Genomic DNA, 17817 nt, shown 5'->3' with positions numbered 1-17817 from the left:
ATCTTGTACAGCAAATAACCACTAGGAAGAAAGTATGCAATGTGTTAATTATTGGAACTGTCCTACCATTTTGATTTGAAACTGTCTCATTGCTATTTGTTTCTCAATAAAATTATGGGAAAATAAATAAAATGTACATGCTAGATAGAAACAAAACTAAAAATAGCTTGATGAAGTCGTGGCTCCACCTGTCCAGGAAGAGCCAGTCTGCAGCCATGCCCTGAGTCGCTTCTGGCTTCCTGTGGCTTCCACAGCTTGCATCTGGATATAGCCAAGAAAGGTAGCTTAGAGGTTGTGAGCCAGACAGACTCCTGGACAATAGAGGCCTTTCCCCTAGCAGCCTGTAAGGAGCTCTACCATGTATTAAATTATAAAACCCACATTGCTTTTTGAGCCCTGTTGTGGGAAAAATCAAATAATCAGTCTTTGTTAAGTCAGATAATCGAATGAGCACAGTGCAAATGGGGTTGAGAGAAGAAAAGAAACTTTCTCCTTCCTTTGGTTTCAAGCCAGCCTTACCTGATTCAAAGCGGACTTGGCTGCCAATCATGGACCTGCTAATCCTTGGGATAACTGAATAAGCATTAAAGGAATTTTGCAGTGGGTAGCCGAGATTCTGTGCACGCTGGAAATGTAGGGAAGGTGGTACAGGAAGGTTAGCTTTCTTTGGAGTCGAGAAATCTGCCATCCTGACAGAACATCGATTCACTAGTGTAACCATCAGGGGCCAGCTTCCACTTTGCCCAGCTCTTCTGTTTAAAACCGTTCAGTGGTGCTCTGTTGAGTCCAGCATATAATCCAAATTTTTTGTGCAGACCTACACAACAGAGTGAACCAGATGATCAGTTGATCCATCAAAGTCTCTGTCTCTGTGTCTGTCTCTGTCTCTGTCTGTCTGTCTCTCTCGCTCTCTGTCTCCCCCCCACACACACACACACACACCCCGCCTCATCTTTATCCTCCCTTCTGGGGTGTCCCTTCTACCAGCCTACTTAGATTCTTTCTTTCTTGTTCTCCTCTTTATAGCACTTAGCACAGTTTATAATTTTAGTCATTCGTTTATTGTCACTGCTTTCCTATCTTCCCCTGTGAGAACCTGAGGGTCCAGGCCATGGCTTTTGTTTATCCTGGAGTCTCGCTGGCCCAGCAGGTCCTGCTCACAGCCAGGGCTCCCTGCAGGTTCCCAGGAGATTCACTGCACAGTCAGAATTGAAAGCTCCAGACCCTGAAGATAGACATTTTCTGTCATTTCACCAAGTAAAAAGGCCCGTAGCATTTCTGCCATGGGCATTTTATTGCCACCTGCCTGTTCCATCATTACTAGTAGTGAGTCTTTGAAGATGTTTCACATTGATAAAACTTTTACCATTATTTTAACTTGAAAGAATGAGTTTCACTTCCATTTTCTATCAGGGAAATAATTGAAATCTTCCGAGTTTGGGTTTGGTTTTGGGGGTTTTTTGTGTTTGTTTGTTTGTTTGTTTGTTTGCATGTTGGGGAGGTGGGTCTCATTCTGTTGTCCAGACTGACCTTGAACTCACTACCCCAGGCTAGCCTTACACTCATGGTGATCCTCCTGCCTCAGCCTCCTGAGTGTCCTTGCCTCAATTTTTATATGATCAGATGTATTTTTGCCTCTGTTTTAAGTTCTGCAGATTTTTATTCTTCCGCAGTATCTACGTTCTGTGTTACATTTTATGCTTTGTATACGGTCCCTTCAAATATGTCAAAATATTGTAATGTGCAGCTTCTTTCTACTATACCAATGACAAATACAATCATGTACCTCTTACTCTTGGATACACAGAGAAATTTCCCTTCGCTCTTCTTTTGTTGTTGGAGTGTGGCTGCAAACTCTTAATAGATGACTTTCATTGTGAGCCATAGACCAGGATTTGTTTATGGTCTCACTATTTTACTTCTCCTGCCTGGTAATCAATATTTGAAATAGCACACCCCCAAAAAAATCAAAAATAAAAAAATAAAATCACACTGGATGGGCTAATTTTGAAGAAAAAAAAAATCTGTTGTCCTAATCTCTCATATCACTAATAGCACCCAAATACTTAGTTGGTTTTTAACCTTTTTTCCCAGACTATCCAGGGAAATACTCTGAAGAGGAGAGCAAGAGCTCTGGAGACCCCGGGGAGGACCCACAGGAGGCTCGCGCTCCCACCATTGCTCAGCTGCTGCAGGAGAAAACCCTCTATTCCTTCTCAGAGTGGCCAAAGGTAGCTCCTGCAGCGTGTACTCTCCACCTCAAGCCTTTTCAGCCCTGATTATTATTATTAGTTTTCCAGCCCCGATTATTTTCAAGCCTTATAAAATGTTTCTATGAAACAAACTGAGGAATGTTCAATACTTTTAAAGGGTATTGGTTATGCAACAGTTAGTGTTGAAGATGTGTGCACTTGACCAATTAAACCATAAACATGGATGTGTCAAATTGCCCTCATATTCCTAGCACTGTTTGTTTAATCTTCATTGTCCAGACTAGAAATTTATTTTTAAGGCATAAGAAGTGATATGTTTGAGTGTTCTTTTTCTCCCCCTAAGCTTACACTATACATTGTTTTTGTTCTGTAATCATGATCTTAGGAGTGCACTTTCGCAGCACGTAGCAACTGCATTTACCTTCTTGGAGGATGGCGAGTGCACTTAATGCACCCCGATTCTTTCCTCCTCCCGTGCCTCCTTTACCCTGCTCTATCTCTTGGCCCCTGCCCATTTGGCCACTTTCTTCTGACCACCTCCTCCTGGTCAGAAAACTTGACCCTTTACCTCAAGAACTTTGTGGGGGCCAGGGAGGTGGCTCAGTGGAGTAAGCACTTCCCTGGAAGGGGTAAGGGCCTGAGTTCAATCCCCGGTTCTGAAAAGAAAAAGAACTTTGTGAATTTGGAGAACTCCGGGCTTATTTCTCAAAGCTGGGTATCCTTCTCCCCAGGATCGTGTGATAATTAATCGCCTAGATAGCATCTGCCATGTGGTGTTAAAGGGGAAGTGGCCATCCAGCCAGCAGTATGAGCACTCAGGCACACTGTCTGCCGCAGTCCTAGCCAACAGCGCTGGCTCTCGGAACAGTCTGTCCGAGCCGGAAGCGGTGGAACACAGCTTCAGCAGCGGTGCAGCCTTGGCAGCTCAGGCCCAAAAGGTAAGGCCACGAGGATGGGGTGAACCACAGAGCAGTGAATTGTGGCCCTGCTCCATTTCATAGATGCTTTGTTCTCTCAATGGGTACCTGTTGAATGGACAGTGGGCTTTGGGAGGTTTGGACTTTTGCATTTTGTTTTTGTCAGGCCACTATTATAAATGAAGAATTTGGACCTTACCCTGTAGGCTGTGGAGAGCTATTAAAAAGTTTAGGACCAGAGTACAAGGTAAAAAGCAAAATTTTGCAGTTCATCTGAAGTTATGGTTGGCAGGGGAAGTGATGGGAGGAGAGGATTCCTCAGCTGGAGGCCAAGTAGAGAACTGATGCAGAGAGAAAGCTTTAAACTAAGAGGCAGAGTGAATATGAAGAAAGGGACAAGCTTGATGACTAGTAAATATGTAAGGAGAGAAGGAATGGTGAATGTATTCAACCCTTGGATGACTCATATGACAATAGCAGCTGGTAGGAATTTGAAATCTAGGCAAGGTTGAGTTTTTTTTTTTTTTTTTTTTTTTTTTTTTTTTTTTTTTTTGGTGGAACCAGGGATTGAACTCAGGCCCTTGCGCTTGCCAGGGAAGCACTTATTCTACAGAACCATCTCCCCAGCCCTAGGTTGAGTATTTCTGCTTGAACATGATGAATTTTTTGAAGGTACTAGTACACTGGTTCTCTTGACTGCTTTCAAAATCAGCAGGGACCTTAAAAAGCTACTGGTTCTAAGTTAATTGGTCTAGGGTATAGCCTGGGCATTAGTTTGTTTTGTTTTTATACTTCCCAAATGCTTTGTACTTAAGTTGAGGCTAAGATCTGAGTTACAATCTTGCAGCTGCAAGTATGGTCTAGTCTATGACTAGCAACTTTGTCAGCATCTGTGGACATATTAAATATGCAAACTCATAGGCTCTGCAGGCCCACCAAAGTAGAATCTGTATTTAACAAGCCACCCAGACAATGTGGAACTCACATTTAAGGAGGCTTGAGTTCGTAGAACTTCTAAGATAAGTGGGGAACTCAAACCTGGAGAAAGAGCTGCTTCAGCCACAAAGTGGCATTCAAACTTCTTTTGCCATGTGTGTGTTCACAGGAGAGCTTCTTAGCTCCAGTATTCACAAAAGATGAACAAAAGCACCGACGTCCCTGTGAGTTTGAGGTGGAGAGGGATGCCAAGGCTCGGAGCCTAGAGCAGTTCTCTGCCACCCACGGGCATCCCCCCCTCGTCCTCAATGGCTGGCATGGGGAGTCAGCTATAGACCTCTCCTGCTCATCAGAGGGACCCCCAGGAGCCACAGCCCCTTTCCCAGTGAGTGCCAACACCCCTAAGATGGGGGCTATCGGTTCACTTCAAGGAGCCCTTGGCATGGATTTGTCTGGGATCCTGCAAGCTGGTCTGATCCACCCAGTCACCGGACAGATTGTCAACGGAAGCCTCAGAAGAGATGATGCTGCCATGAGGAGACGGAGAGGGAGACGGAAACATGTTGAAGGAGGGATGGATCTCATCTTTTTGAAGGAGCAAACACTTCAGGCAGGAATCTTGGTAGGTTTACAAAGCTACTAAATACAAATGTTGACCTTTTTACATAGAGAAATAAACCCTTCCCCTTCGGACAATTAAGTATTTTGGTTTGTGGATCTTTTGTCTGTATTTTGGTTGGCCCATTTGTTTTTCTTGTTATGAGATACTTGCCCTCTACCTTTGCTAGAAATAGACACTAATAATTATTGGTCCTTAATCTGCATGCAACCTGGAGAATGAACCCTGAGGTCATGTTATTTCAAATAAAAGCAGCCCAAAGCCTCCAGGATCTCAGAAGGACCACTGGCAATTGAACAAGCAAAGCAAGAGCTCAGGGCTGAGTTTCTGGTTCTCCAGCACAATGAGGCTGTCCAGGAGCCATGGTACAGAAGGAACAGGAGTCAGGACCAGCTAGATGTAGTGCCCCACTTGTCGTATCTGATACTGGTGACAGCACACAAACCAGTAGACAACACATTGCTCTTTGTAAAGTGGGGAGCGACAGCTACTGCAGAGGCTTGCTGTGAGAACTCCCAGAGACCACACTGAGACAGTACTCTCTACACTCAGGCATTAGGTACAGTGGTACATGCCTATAATCCTAGCCATCTGGCAAGCTGAGGCAAGAGGATTGCAAGAGGCAAAATTAAAAGTACAATAAGGTTAAAGATGTAACTCAGTGGATATGTCCTGGGTTCAGTCACCAGTACCCCGTACATGTGTACATACATGTATACTCGGGGGATCTTTGTGAATAGTTGAGGCCAGAAACTGCCTGACCAAGAGAAAACCCCCTTCACCATGTACTTAATGCTTACTGTTGAGTTTCTCCATTTATTGGAGTTCGAGCCCCAAAATAGGAATTATACGTCGTTTTAAAAGGAATAACAATGGCTATTATTCATGGGGTGCCTACGGTATAACAGGCATTGTGTTTAGGATTTTTCATGATCATCCTATGTGATATTTACAAAAACTTTTTAAAGATAGGTGTTTTATAGATGAGTACACTGAAACTTAAAAGAATTGAATAATTTGTTCAAAATTGTCCAGCTGAATGACCAAGCAGGAAACCCAAACCAAGGACCTTGTTCACTGGATGGCTAAGAGCATCACTGCTTAAGTTATGTTATTTGGTATACATCTTCCTCTTAGACTTTCTGTACAGTGTAGGTGCTTTCCCTGGCCAGTCCTTTAAGCTGATTTTTTTTTTTTTTTTCAGACAGGGTCTCACTATGCAGTTCACACTAGCATTGAGCTCACTTTGTAGCCCAGGCTAGTCTGGACCTTGCAATGATCCTCCTGCCTCAGCCTCCTAAGTGCTGGGATAACAAGCATGTGCTACTATGCCTGAAACTAAGATGTTACATTTTTTAAAAGCAGAAAGCCATGATTTTATTTTATTTTTTTTTTATTTTTTTATTTTATTTTATTTTTTTTTTTTGCCATGATTTCTTTTTGAAACTCATAGAGTTACAGTGGTATGACAAGTTAAAATTTGCTTCCTTGGTTTCAGTGTTTTTTGACAAATTTCTGCCAACTTGATCCACCAGAGGCACTAGCAGACTGTCCCATCAGATAGCTTATACCACCAGTGGTTCAGAGTTGCCCAGCAGCAAGACAAACACTTTGTGGCCCTATTGTGAATGGGTAAAATGTCTTAATGCAGATATTGGCATTGTGTTTTGTAAGTAGACCCCACTATAGCCATGGGTAATCCAGAGATGAGTAAGACAGGTCTTCGAACTAGAGAGAGAATGAGTAACCAAATCATGGTATAGCATTTGCTGTTGGATGTGAGAGTCACGATTGGGGTGCTCTGGGGACAGGGCCTGGAGCAGCCCCTGTTGCCTAAGATAGTCAGTGTTGATGACAGGAGTAGAGTAAGTTGGAGCAGTCGTGATGGAATTAGTGTAGCACATAGATAAAGAAGAAGGACCCTCCAGTGAAGGAGCCTCCAACATTGCAAGAGTGATGGTTGCCTGGGATTGTGTATGCATCTAATTCAAGCCCTCCACCAGCTGTGTTGGAGTAGAAAGCCAGGCGAGGTGGTGTATACCTATAATACCAATGGAAACATTTAAAGAATGCCTTACATATTTTAACTTTTAGGAACTAGTTTTCTTTCTGTTTTAACTGACTACCTTTACTCATTAAATTCTCACTTTTCCTTTTTCCAGGAAGTCCATGAAGACCCAGGACAGGCCACCTTGAGCACTACACACCCTGAAGCCCCAGGACCTGCTACCTCGGCCCCTGAGCCAGCAGCAGCAGCCAACGGCCAGACCGAGAAAGCCATTCCGAGCAAGAGCCTGCTGGACTGGCTGCGGCAGCAGGCTGACTACTCCTTAGATGTTCCTGGCTTTGGGGCAGTAAGTGTTTGTTGGTGCTGCCTAAGACTGCTGTTAAATTCTACCTAACTTGGGACCATTTTGATCAGCACATACCACAGGAAACAGAAGGTGGAATCAATTTCAGAGAAGTCTGTGTTGATTGAGAATGTCAATCAACATTTTACAGTTGATTTTGTTTTGTATTGTTTTTGGTTTTTAAAGTTTAAATTTTGTTAAATTCTCCAGTAACAGAAGTTACAGCCCACATCAGAATACTGTGCCAAGAAGTATAGATGCACGATTTTAAAAAGATTTTTAAAAATGCCAAAGTTTGGCCCATTTACCCCTAAAATGACCATAAAACATCATAAATTCACAGAGAAGTCTTTAGGGTACATAAACTACCACTTGATGAAAATGTTCCAAGTGAATTAGTACATTACTTCAGGGGGCGGGGGTTCTGCTCTTAGTTACAGGTACAGTTTTGGGGCTTTGCCTTCAAGTCATCTTGCTGCCTTTCCTCTAAGACCTTCCAGTTAGGAATCTTCAGGAGGCTCCAGAGCAATGTTTTGTGGATTTTTCTTTTCTCACTTGTTCATCTACTATCACCATCTTTATCCAGGATACATGTGACAGTAAGATGCATAGGTGGAGAGTACACAGGAAATAAGAGAATGAACTCACGGGTACATAACTCTAGATGACATACAAAACCAGCTGTGTGGGTAGCAAAGGAGAGAATATTCGAGGACCAGGCTGGGAGGGTCTAGGGCCCACACAGCCCGTTTCCCAGCTTCCTGCAAGAATGCTGGTGCTCCAAGAGGAGAAAGCCTAGCTGAGGGCTGGCCGTAGGCTCCTGTACAGAGCACCACCAATGAGAAAATAGTAAGACCAGCTAAAAACCACCTCTCTTCTCAGAAGACTATGACAGAATGTTTTGTAATATGGTCTCCATTTGCCTCCTAGAATTTTTCAGACAGACCAAGGCAGAGGAGGCCACGCTGTAAAGAACCTGGAAAATTAGACATCAGCTCTCTGAGTGGAGAAGAGAGGGTTCCTGCTGTTCCCAAGGAGCCAGGACTGAGGGTAGGAAGGTCATGGGTGTGGGACCAGGGGAGCATCCTCTGAGCTATGTGTGACACCCCTAAGAAACGCCCCAGTTGGGAAGAAGGTAGCAGGTGACATTTTGCAGAGGACAAGAGGCCAGCACAGGAAGTTGGTAAACACTGATAAGTGGTGCCCAGTGAATGTTTGAGCGTGCGTGTGACTTTCTGTGATCATTTGTTTGACCTTTATCTCCCAAGCAATCATTCCCAATGCCTGGCTTTTTGGTTGGTTTGTTTGGTTTTTTTTGTTTGTTTGTTTGTTTTTTTGTTTTGTTTTTTTTTCCCATTTTTAGAATTATAAGGTAAAAAGAAGGTATAACCCTGGCCAGTGTTTAACAAATTTTATTATTGGAAATTTTTATTTCTTATCCATGTGGTTTTGACTACCATTTCAGATGTTTCTTCCTAGTGTATCCTCCTAGCAATGAAAAACAGCTGACTGCAAGCACTACTCTTTTCCTATTATAGCATCATAAGACTGGAAGGGACTTCAAAGACATCTGCAGAATACTTGAAGTATAACGAATCTAAGTTAATTATAGTTTACAGATGAGGATGAATTTGAACTAAAATAAATATCACCTCTAGGGGGCAGCAATAACATTTTATTTGCAAATATGTTGAGCCTGGGCAGATTGCACATCAGTGAGCTTTTAAGCTCCTCAGAGTGCATCTTACCCAAATAGGAGCTTCTGAAAATCCCAGTGGGGACCTTTGCTCTTCCCAGGCTTCTCCATAAACTCCTGCTCTCTGAACACTGTCTCTTCAGTGCTGTATCAGCTGCAGCTTCTCTGACTACAAGTTTGTTTCTTAGTAGGATTTTCATGTATGGTTTCTTACTTTAGCTGTGAAACACCACCCACCCTAGTCATTTCCTCTTTCTGTAGAAGTTTCTTAATGTTCCTGAAGAATTTGTCACTTTCTCACTCTCCCAGCGGCCCCATAACAACTGCTTTTGCTCATCAGTGCGCATGGCCACAGCCAGAGGGAGGCCTGGGCCCAGTCCTCCAAGGTTGTCACCATGGAAAGCCTGTCCTTTGTTCTTTCTTACTTTATTGTCACAAAATGTCTTTAACCAGGCCTTTTCTGGGCCTGTTTGTGCTATACGCACTGATCCAGTTTCTGTTTTTACCTTGTCTTTCAACTTTACCCCATGTTTCAGTGCATGACAGATGTCTCCACAGAGTCATGAAGTAGAGACCTCCAGCTCCTCACCTCGCTGGAGCCCCTGAGCTCTTGATTTGCAGACATGTCAGGTAGCTCTGTGCTTTTCCCTTGCCTTTCTTCTCTCTACTTGCCTAACAGTTTCTCTCACTTTCCATGGAACTTAGTGTTTATCCCTACTCTGCAGACTCAGACCCTTTTCAAATGACCCATTTCTAACCTGTTCTTGCAACCCTGTTTCTTCCTTTGTTAAGTAAATGCATTCCCTGCTCCAAAGGCCCTTTTTTCTACAGGAAGGCAAGAATTGGAACACTTGTCCTCAAGGTCCTCAGGAACACCAGCCTTACCAGCAGGGGACAGGGTCACTGTTTGGCTCCAGGTGGGCTGCATGTGTCTCACAGCCCTCCTGGGTGTTCTGTACCCCTTCTTTTCATAGAGACTTCATCAACTCAGGATGCTATAACAAGCGGCTTAGAAACAACAGAAATGTATTTCTCATAGTTCCAAAGGTTAGAAAGGCCAAGATTAAGCTTTGGCCTTTGGTGAAGGCTTGACACGTCTCACACATGGCCATCTTCTTGCTGTGTCCTAACATGAACAAAGGGACAGACAAACTCCAGGGTCTTTTATAAGGTCACTAATCTCATTCATGATCTAATCAGCCCCCAAAGTCCTCATCTCTTTATGCCTTTGTAGGTGGGATTTCATCATATGAATTTGGGAGGATGCCAGTATTTAGTCCATAGCAGGATCCCTGCCCTTTAATGTAGAAATACATTAAAACCTCATAAGGACTCTCTTCCTCCTTTCTTGAGGTCACATAGCCCTTCAGCTATGTGCGTTTTAGTTTGGGTGGGAGAGGTCCACAGATCTGGCAAGACACAAGCCACACAGAAGGCACTGAGCCTGGTATGTAATGCTTGCTCCGTAGTGGTTCCTCATTAACTATGTGTATGCACACATATTTAATACAGTTGTATATGTAAATTATAGGTATATGGTTGTGATAAGTAATACAATTTTTTTGCTGAGCCATATAACAGCTAGTAGATGAGATACATTGCTCCTGAACACTTCAGCATGCATCCCCTGAGAAAATTCTTCTGTGTAATTATTTCCATGCATGTGCATGTGATTGTTAAGTTCTGATGTGGCTAATCCGTATTCAGATTTCACCAGTTGTTCAAAAAGTGCCTTTGAGAGCTAGCTTCTATTCTGGTTTGGTTTGGGAAATTTTAAGTTAGGAGCTACACGTTTCATTTGGTTTCTGGGGGTCTTTTCACCTGGTGGATATTTGTTAGATGAGCCTATTAAGTTTCCTGACAGGATAAGGAAGCTTTGATTTCCACCTTTCTCTAACCTCTGCCCAAGAGTTTTAGAGGTGGAGTAAAGGTGTGGTATACTGTAGGTGAGGATTCCTGGGGTAGGAATAAGCCTGTGCAGTCATCTAGAGAAGCCTTGCCCCTGGTGTTGCTTGAATGGAAGAGCTCTCCTTTTTCTGGCTCTCTCTGTAAAAGGAAGAAAAAGGAAAAGGAAGCAGGTTTGCTCCCAGGGTATAATTACTAAGAGGGAGAGCTGCCAAAGCCCAATCTGGACACTGTGTGTGGTCGCTGAGCTGCTGGGAGGGGCACCTGCCTGGGGTGGGCAGCAGCTGGGTGGCTGGAGCAACTCTCCTTCCACAGGAAGTGGTAAATGCTGACTTCCTCCGTTAGCACGCCTCCTGCTGTGAAGTAGATGAAGAGCTCCTCTCCACCCCCAGCCTTTTTGCTGTTGCTCTCTAGATCTGAAAAGACCAGCCTGTACATTTTTTTAGTGCTCTCGTTTTTTTAACTGTGGTTCCCATCAAGGGCAGGGAATGGGTATTTGAGGACATCCTGATACCTGAGTGTGTTATGTACTAAGTAGTCAGGGCCAGTGAGGCCAGAGGTCACGTGGGGCATAGGCTGATCTTACATGATTCTTAGATACCCTGATGAGAAGCTCAGTTTTTAGCAAACTGAAAATAAGGTGGAGGTATTATTTGTCAAGCACTGAGCTTGATTTCTTCCTAATAGAAAGACTTCTGATAACATGCACATTCTGTTATAACTCTGCTTATAGAGTTATAAAGGCATGTGCATGTGTATTTTAAAAAGACATTACCCAGGGCCATTCCCTAGATCTTCACTGTGGGTGGCAGAGGGTTCAGAGAAGCCCCAAAGGCAAGGGGAGAGTTCTCTTTACCTGGCCAGGCTGTAAGCCAAGGTTGTGAGCCAAAAAGGGCCCAAGGTTGCACAGGAGAGGCAGAATGGCTGGCTCGGGCAGGCCAAATAGCTCAGTGGATTAAAGCACCTGCAAGCAGGCACAGGGGTCGGGTTCAATCCTGGTGCTGGCCCTGCCCCCAGGGTGCGCAGAGACAGCAATTGAGACCAGGTGTGGTGGTGCGCGCCTGTAATCCCAGCTCTTGGGAGGCTATAAACAGGCGGATCACTATGAGTCCAATCTAGTAGTGAGACCCTGAATACCCTGTAGACCCTTCCCTAAAATGCAAAAAAAAAAAAAAAGCCAGAATGCCTGGTTTGGAATGAGGTGATTTGCATTGATGCACTCAAGACAAACTGGTTTAAAAAAAAAAATTAGCGTCTTAGTTTGGTCTTATCTATTAGATCTTTTTCTCTTTAGGAACAAGAATTAGCCAGGGTTGTCTCCCTAGTGACTGGCCACAGAGCCAGGACATGTACTTGATCAGCACACTCAAGAACATTGCAGCTTTGCAACTAGTAAGTAGCTGGTCATTTTGGGGAAAAGAGGAACATGGTGTAGAAACAGCCCTGGGCTGTTGCCTGCTCTGTCCCTAACCAGGGAAATCCTTGTCCCTCTGTTAGCAAAAGGGAAGGGAACCAAACATGACTGTTACAAGAGCTTCCTTCCAGGTCTATGATAGTAAGCTAAGGCTTTTAAGAAGGATTTTCTCCTCAGAGTTACCATCATAAAGCTTTTTTTGTCCAGAATGGGCTGGTTTTTCATGAATACTTTTGGGTAGTTGAAGGAAAATGAAAAATAACTATGTCTGAAGACTCAAATACTCCAGTGCACGTATTTCACACATCTGTGAACCTGTGAGCTCTCAGCGAAGTGCCTGTGAGGCTGGCAGGGACTTAGGGTCATGACGATTAGTTGAGATCACGGAACACAGCCCCCGGGGTGGCGCCTGGCACCAGGTAGATGCTTCTTTAGCAACAGCTGATTTTCCTGCTACTCTCATCACCCACCACCCCTCCCTGAGCACTGGGCTGTGTCTGGTTCCCTGCGCTGACCACGCCAGGGAGGCTGACACCACCCAGCAGCTTCTCCCTGGAGAGCCCCCGCACCTGTCCTCAGCGAGCCGGAAACCAGTGTTGCCAACTGTCTCGGTGACAGCCCCGTAAGCGCAACTTGGTTGACTTTTCTGTGAATTTTGCACCTTTTTTTATTTTGGGAGAAGAGAATGAAATAAATGGAAAATGTCAGTTTATAAATCAGTCCCTGGGAAAACGCTAAATAGACTTTTAGTTCAGGCCCGGTCCCAAGTTCCAGCCCTTAGCTTTCCTGATTTCTTTCTACATTCTCTAGGACTCCAGGTCCTAGTAATAGATTTATTTGTTTTGTTTTGGTTTGGGTTGTTTTTTTTTGTTTTGTTTCTTTTGGTCCTGGTATCTCTTAATGAGACCCACACTCTCTTTATTCCCTCCAAGTGTCTGCTCCTTTGAGAAAGGCAGTTGGGTCACTTGTCGAAAGACAAAAAGGAAGCCATGGGCTAACAGAGCCTCAGCCGCTTCTTGCCAGATCCCGACTTTCCCACCTACTCCAGACTGGCAGGAAAGGAAGGCATTGGCACAGAGGAGCGCCCTGGAAAGGCACCAGGAGTACCTCCTAGAGCACATGGACCTGAAGGCGAGTGTACTCTCCCACCTCGTGCCACTGTGCCAGCTCCACACTGTTCTCAATGTGAGCCCAGTGTCCTCAGACCTGTGCAGACCACTCTGAACTTCCTAGCTTCATCATTGCTCGAATGAAGGAAAGGTGGTAAAGTAATGCCAGCTTTACAGCTAGACAAGAAGGGCCGCTCACTTCAGCGCAGCTGGGAAAGAGCTGCTTACCTCCCAGGCGCCAAGAGGGAAGGGCTTTTTATCTTCCTTTCTTGTACAAAAAGACTGTCTTAACAACACCGTGAGTATAAGTCACTTTGTGTGTAGGTGGAGGGGAGTTACTGGTGATTGAACCCAGGGCTTTATACTGCGCTGTATACCTCTGGCCTTTTGTATGCGTTTTTTTATCTTGAAACGGTCTCACCGAGTTGCTCAGCTGGGCTTGCACTTGTGATCCTCCTGCCCCAGCCTCTTTAGGCATGTACCACTGTACCCAGTTTTAGATCACTTTTTTTTTTTTTTACTCCTGTGAGCATGTATTACTTGATAAATTAAGAGCAATGAGAGATGGAGGGTACTAGAGAGAAAGGGATATACACAGTTATCCAGAGAGGAGCACAAGGCTTTTGGGCACTAAGTCCTTTCAGGAGGAAAACATTTTCCTCTTGAAATGGAAGCACTCACATCATCTGTGAGACAAATTCAGGGATTGATGTATCACAACTGAAATGGCTGGTCTAATGCCCTCTGCCCCAGGCCTGGTTGTCCAGGCGGCCAGTGCCCCGCTGTACCCTTCCTGACCCCGAGATCCTGAGCCACATTCCCAGAGCTGGGAGCGTGCAGGGCCGCAGCGGGCTTCCCTTGCCTCCGTGCTGCTCCCTGCTCCCTGCCACTGTGGGGCCCTGCGATCTCTGGGACTCTGTGGCATGATTCTCCTGAAGTGGGACGGGAAAGGGCCCTGCTGTGTGGTGCTAGTAACGCCGTGAGCCCTGTGAGCAGAAGTGCTAACTAAAGCTTCTTGCTAGTGAATAAAGAGAAGAAAAATACGTGAGGCGTTCCGAGTAAGCACTGCTTCCTGTGAGTCAGGTGGTGTGTGAGAATCTTGACTTTCAGTGACTTTAAGATAGATACTGTTACCATTTTTCTCCAAAACTGACAAGTTAACTGACTCTCCTGAGCCCCACAGCAAGAGTGCTACAGAGCAGGATGTAAAACCTAGGTGCGTCAGGCTGCGAAACCCTGTCTTGCATTCTGTGCTTTGTTGCTTCGATGTGAACCTCACTGTGTCCTGATGAACATGAATGTTGCCTCCTGCTGAAGGGCTCGCAGCCTTGAAGCTCAGCAAGACCCAGTGCATCTTCAGTGCTGGTCTCCAACTCCTGGCTCTCTGCTAGCTTCTCCCACAGTGGACCCTGCTCCTGCCAGTGAGAGTGTTGGAAGCACTGCTGGGTGGTGACGGGCACCCTGGTTGTTCCCAAGCCACCAAATGTTCTTGGCCTGCGTGAGCCCTTCACGGAGCTGGGGACAGTGCAGAGCCCCAGTCATCACCCCAAGCTGACCCCTGCCATCCAGTAACCTTCAGCATCTTGTTTCTTTGTCCTTTTCAGGGGTTTCTCCCAGAAAACAAGTTCAATCACACCCTGGCTGAGCCTGTACTTCGGGATGCAGGCCCCCGCAGGAGGGGGAGGCGGCCTCGGAGTGAACTCCTGAAAGCTCCAGCCCTTGTGGCAGACTCTTCCTCTGGAATGGGGCCTCTGTTCATGAATGGGTTGATTGCAGGAATGGACCTGGTAGGGTTGCAGAACGTGAGAAATATGCCAGGCATCCCTCTCACCGGGCTGGTGGGCTTTCCAGCTGGCTTTGCGACCATGCCTACTGGTGAAGAGGTGAAAAGCACCCTGAGCATGCTCCCCATGGTTCTACCTGGCATGGCCACAGTGCCCCAGATGTTTGGAGTCGGGGGGCTCCTCAGTACGCCTATGGCAACCACCTGCACATCCACTGCTCCAGCACCTCTCTCAAGCACAACGAAAAGTGGTGTGGCTGCCACTGAAAAGACTGCAGAGGACAAACCTGGCAGCCACGATGTGAAAGCAGACACGTTAGCTGAAGACAAGCCAGGTCCTAGTCCATTTTCTGATCAGTCTGAACCTGCAATAACTACTAGTAGTCCTGTGGCTTTTAACCCATTTCTCATCCCTGGAATGTCTCCTGGACTCATTTACCCATCCATGTTTCTCTCCCCTGGTATGGGCATGGCTCTGCCAACCATGCAGCAGGCCAGACACTCTGAGGTAGTTGGTCTGGAGAGCCAGAGGCGGAAGAAGAAGAAAACAAAGGGGGACACCCCAAACCCCAACCCAGAGCCTGCTCCCGGGTGCAGGAGGGAGCCAGGCACTGATCAGAACTGCACCGAACCTAGTACCCCTCTACCGCCAGAGAGAGAACATGTGGCACAGGCTGGAGAAGGGGGACTCAAGGACTCCAACAGTGACACCAATTAGAACTTTTTCATTTAAGACATTATTGTGACTTGTTTCTTATCCCATAAAGGTTTGTTATTTCCCTCACTTCACCATCATAAGAACCTGTGTTTCCATAAGTAATATGACCTACCTACTTTCCTGTCTGAGAACTATGGTAACAGATGTTAATAGTTGCAGGGTCTTGCCACTTCGTTAGATAAGTGTCGTCTACCTAGTCTAGGAGGCACAGAATTCTCATTCAGTTATCCAGTCGTTCATTCCAGCAATCGTAGTAATACAGTACTTGGTGACACATCCTACCCCCTTCTCTTCCCAGCTATGAGGATAATGGCAAAAAAAAAAAAAGCTGTCCAGGGATTTATCATGGAAGGGCCGAATAACATATACAAAGAGGAGCTCTTTTTCTTATGAGCTAGGTTGAATAGGGAAAATATAGCAAGAAAACCAAAAAGCACAGAAAAAAGAAAGTGTTGGTGTGTATTTTTGTGTTAAAATACGTCCCTATTTTATCATGATTTCTGAGTGAGTAGTATAGTCCAAAGTATATAATGGTTTAAAAATGCATATATTGATTTCTTTATAAAAAACAACTCTACTGGTAGTAATATAATTTCACCCTTCATGGTTTTTTAGATACCCGCAGCAAGAAGAAATACTAGCTGACTAGACGTTATTTGATGTCTGTGTGTCATCCCTCTCCCCAGTTAAAAGGACTCTGAATTGGAGAATGCTTCCCCCACTTGGAGTTACCACCAGCACCTGGGGTGGGGCAAGGACCTGCCCATGCTCTTACAGAGTTGCCTGCTGCTTCACAAGCACACCATTAGAACTCTGCTCCACCTCCTCTTCCCTGAAACTTCTCTGCTCACTAATTTGCCTCATTGTGTTCAAAAAATCCTAATGGATTTTTATTTGTGCTTTCCTTCTTCAGGAATAAGGCTCTTTCAGAGCCGGGGAGAAGGTGGTTGCTCAACCCTTACTAGGGTCTACCTTCAGGGTTATCCGAGGTCATCAGGATACACATACCATTTTTTACACTACAACTGTGAACAGTTTCCCCTCTTTCCATTATTGCTTTACTCTTTGTATCTTACAGTTGGGCCCAAATTCCAAATGATCACTTAGCTGAGACTGTTGCAAGTCAGCAGCATTCTCTGTCCTTCCTCTGCTGCCCGTGGTTTGGAAGTGAGTGGGAAGGAACCCCCCTGAGCAGCGCTTGCCGTCTGCTTTCGCCTTTGCTCATGTATGTCACACCCCTCCCAGTGCTCTTCTCCTTCATGGGCAGTCCATGCTTGGAGACTTGAGAAGAGCTCACAGGTCAGCACTCTCGGGCACAGGGCTTGCGGGGCTGTCGGAAGTGTTGCAAGTGTTACTGGTACCGGTTTCACTTTGTGTTGTCACAATTTACTGTACTTTTTACTGTTTCTGTTACAGTTTTGCTAATTTATCAGAAGGTCCAAAAGTTTGACGTAACTATTTCAGTTTGCATTATTTATTTATGATGCTTTTGTCATTGTCTTTTATACATTTGGAGTTATAAATTATGTAAAATGTTAAAATGAGCATCTCAAAGAAGTCTGTTAAGTTGTGACCGAAGAAAATCAATCAGATGTATTTTCAAAAAGCAGAGTCCCAGTTTTATGAATCAGAGATATAAACTAGAAATGCTATAACTGATCCTATGAGAAGAAACGAATCTGATAATTGAATAAATCCTATTTAATGACATTCTTGTAGTGTAGATGGTCTATAATGCTGACAACAGATTTCTTAGAAATGCTGCTCTCTCTATTTAACTAACATTTTGTTCATTTTGCCTCCAGTGGAAGCAGAAAGGGTTTTTTCAGCTGTTAAATCCTGAAAATCAATATAATTTATTTATGTAAAAGAAAAAAATCACTCGATCGATATATTTTTGAACCTTTTAAGTACTAATTTTCTTTTATCAAGTAGAAAAAAAATGTATTTGCCCTAAATCCTTAAAATACAAATGCTATAAAAATTCCTGTATCTTGAACGCCTTACTGCAGATGAGTATTATAGACATCCAGCAGAGTCTGGTTTTCTTTGTTGTCCTCGTGTTACTGTTTTGTATGGAAAAGCTGCTTTCCCCAGTTCCACGTAGACCTCCAATAGGTCACAGGGTTGAATGTGGATCTGACGTAAAAACCCAC

General features: G+C 44.7%; 1 protein-coding gene across 3 annotated transcripts in view; it reads left to right on the top strand.

Annotated features, from left to right (window-relative positions):
- The window catches only part of Chd6 (chromodomain helicase DNA binding protein 6), a 166046-nt gene extending 148675 nt beyond the window's left edge, over positions 1-17371 (top strand). Inside the window, exons 31-36 of one of the 3 annotated variants that reach the window (XM_023714970.1) lie at positions 2095-2231; positions 2945-3151; positions 4236-4688; positions 6848-7039; positions 7967-8086; positions 14765-17371. In XM_023714970.1, coding sequence (XP_023570738.1) covers positions 2095-2231; positions 2945-3151; positions 4236-4688; positions 6848-7039; positions 7967-8086; positions 14765-15661 — 2006 coding nt within the window. In that variant the 3' untranslated portion in view covers positions 15662-17371. The remainder of the gene's footprint in view (positions 1-2094; positions 2232-2944; positions 3152-4235; positions 4689-6847; positions 7040-7966; positions 8087-14764) is intronic. The other 2 variants (XM_023714969.1, XM_023714971.1) reach the window with 2 other exon arrangements.
- Positions 17372-17817: the final 446 nt, after the last annotated feature.

The sequence above is a fragment of the Octodon degus genome, unplaced genomic scaffold (assembly GCF_000260255.1).
Source record: "Octodon degus isolate 3935 unplaced genomic scaffold, OctDeg1.0 scaffold00037, whole genome shotgun sequence".
Classification (NCBI taxonomy): domain Eukaryota; kingdom Metazoa; phylum Chordata; class Mammalia; order Rodentia; family Octodontidae; genus Octodon; species Octodon degus.
This window is presented reverse-complemented; position numbering and strand designations above follow the sequence as displayed.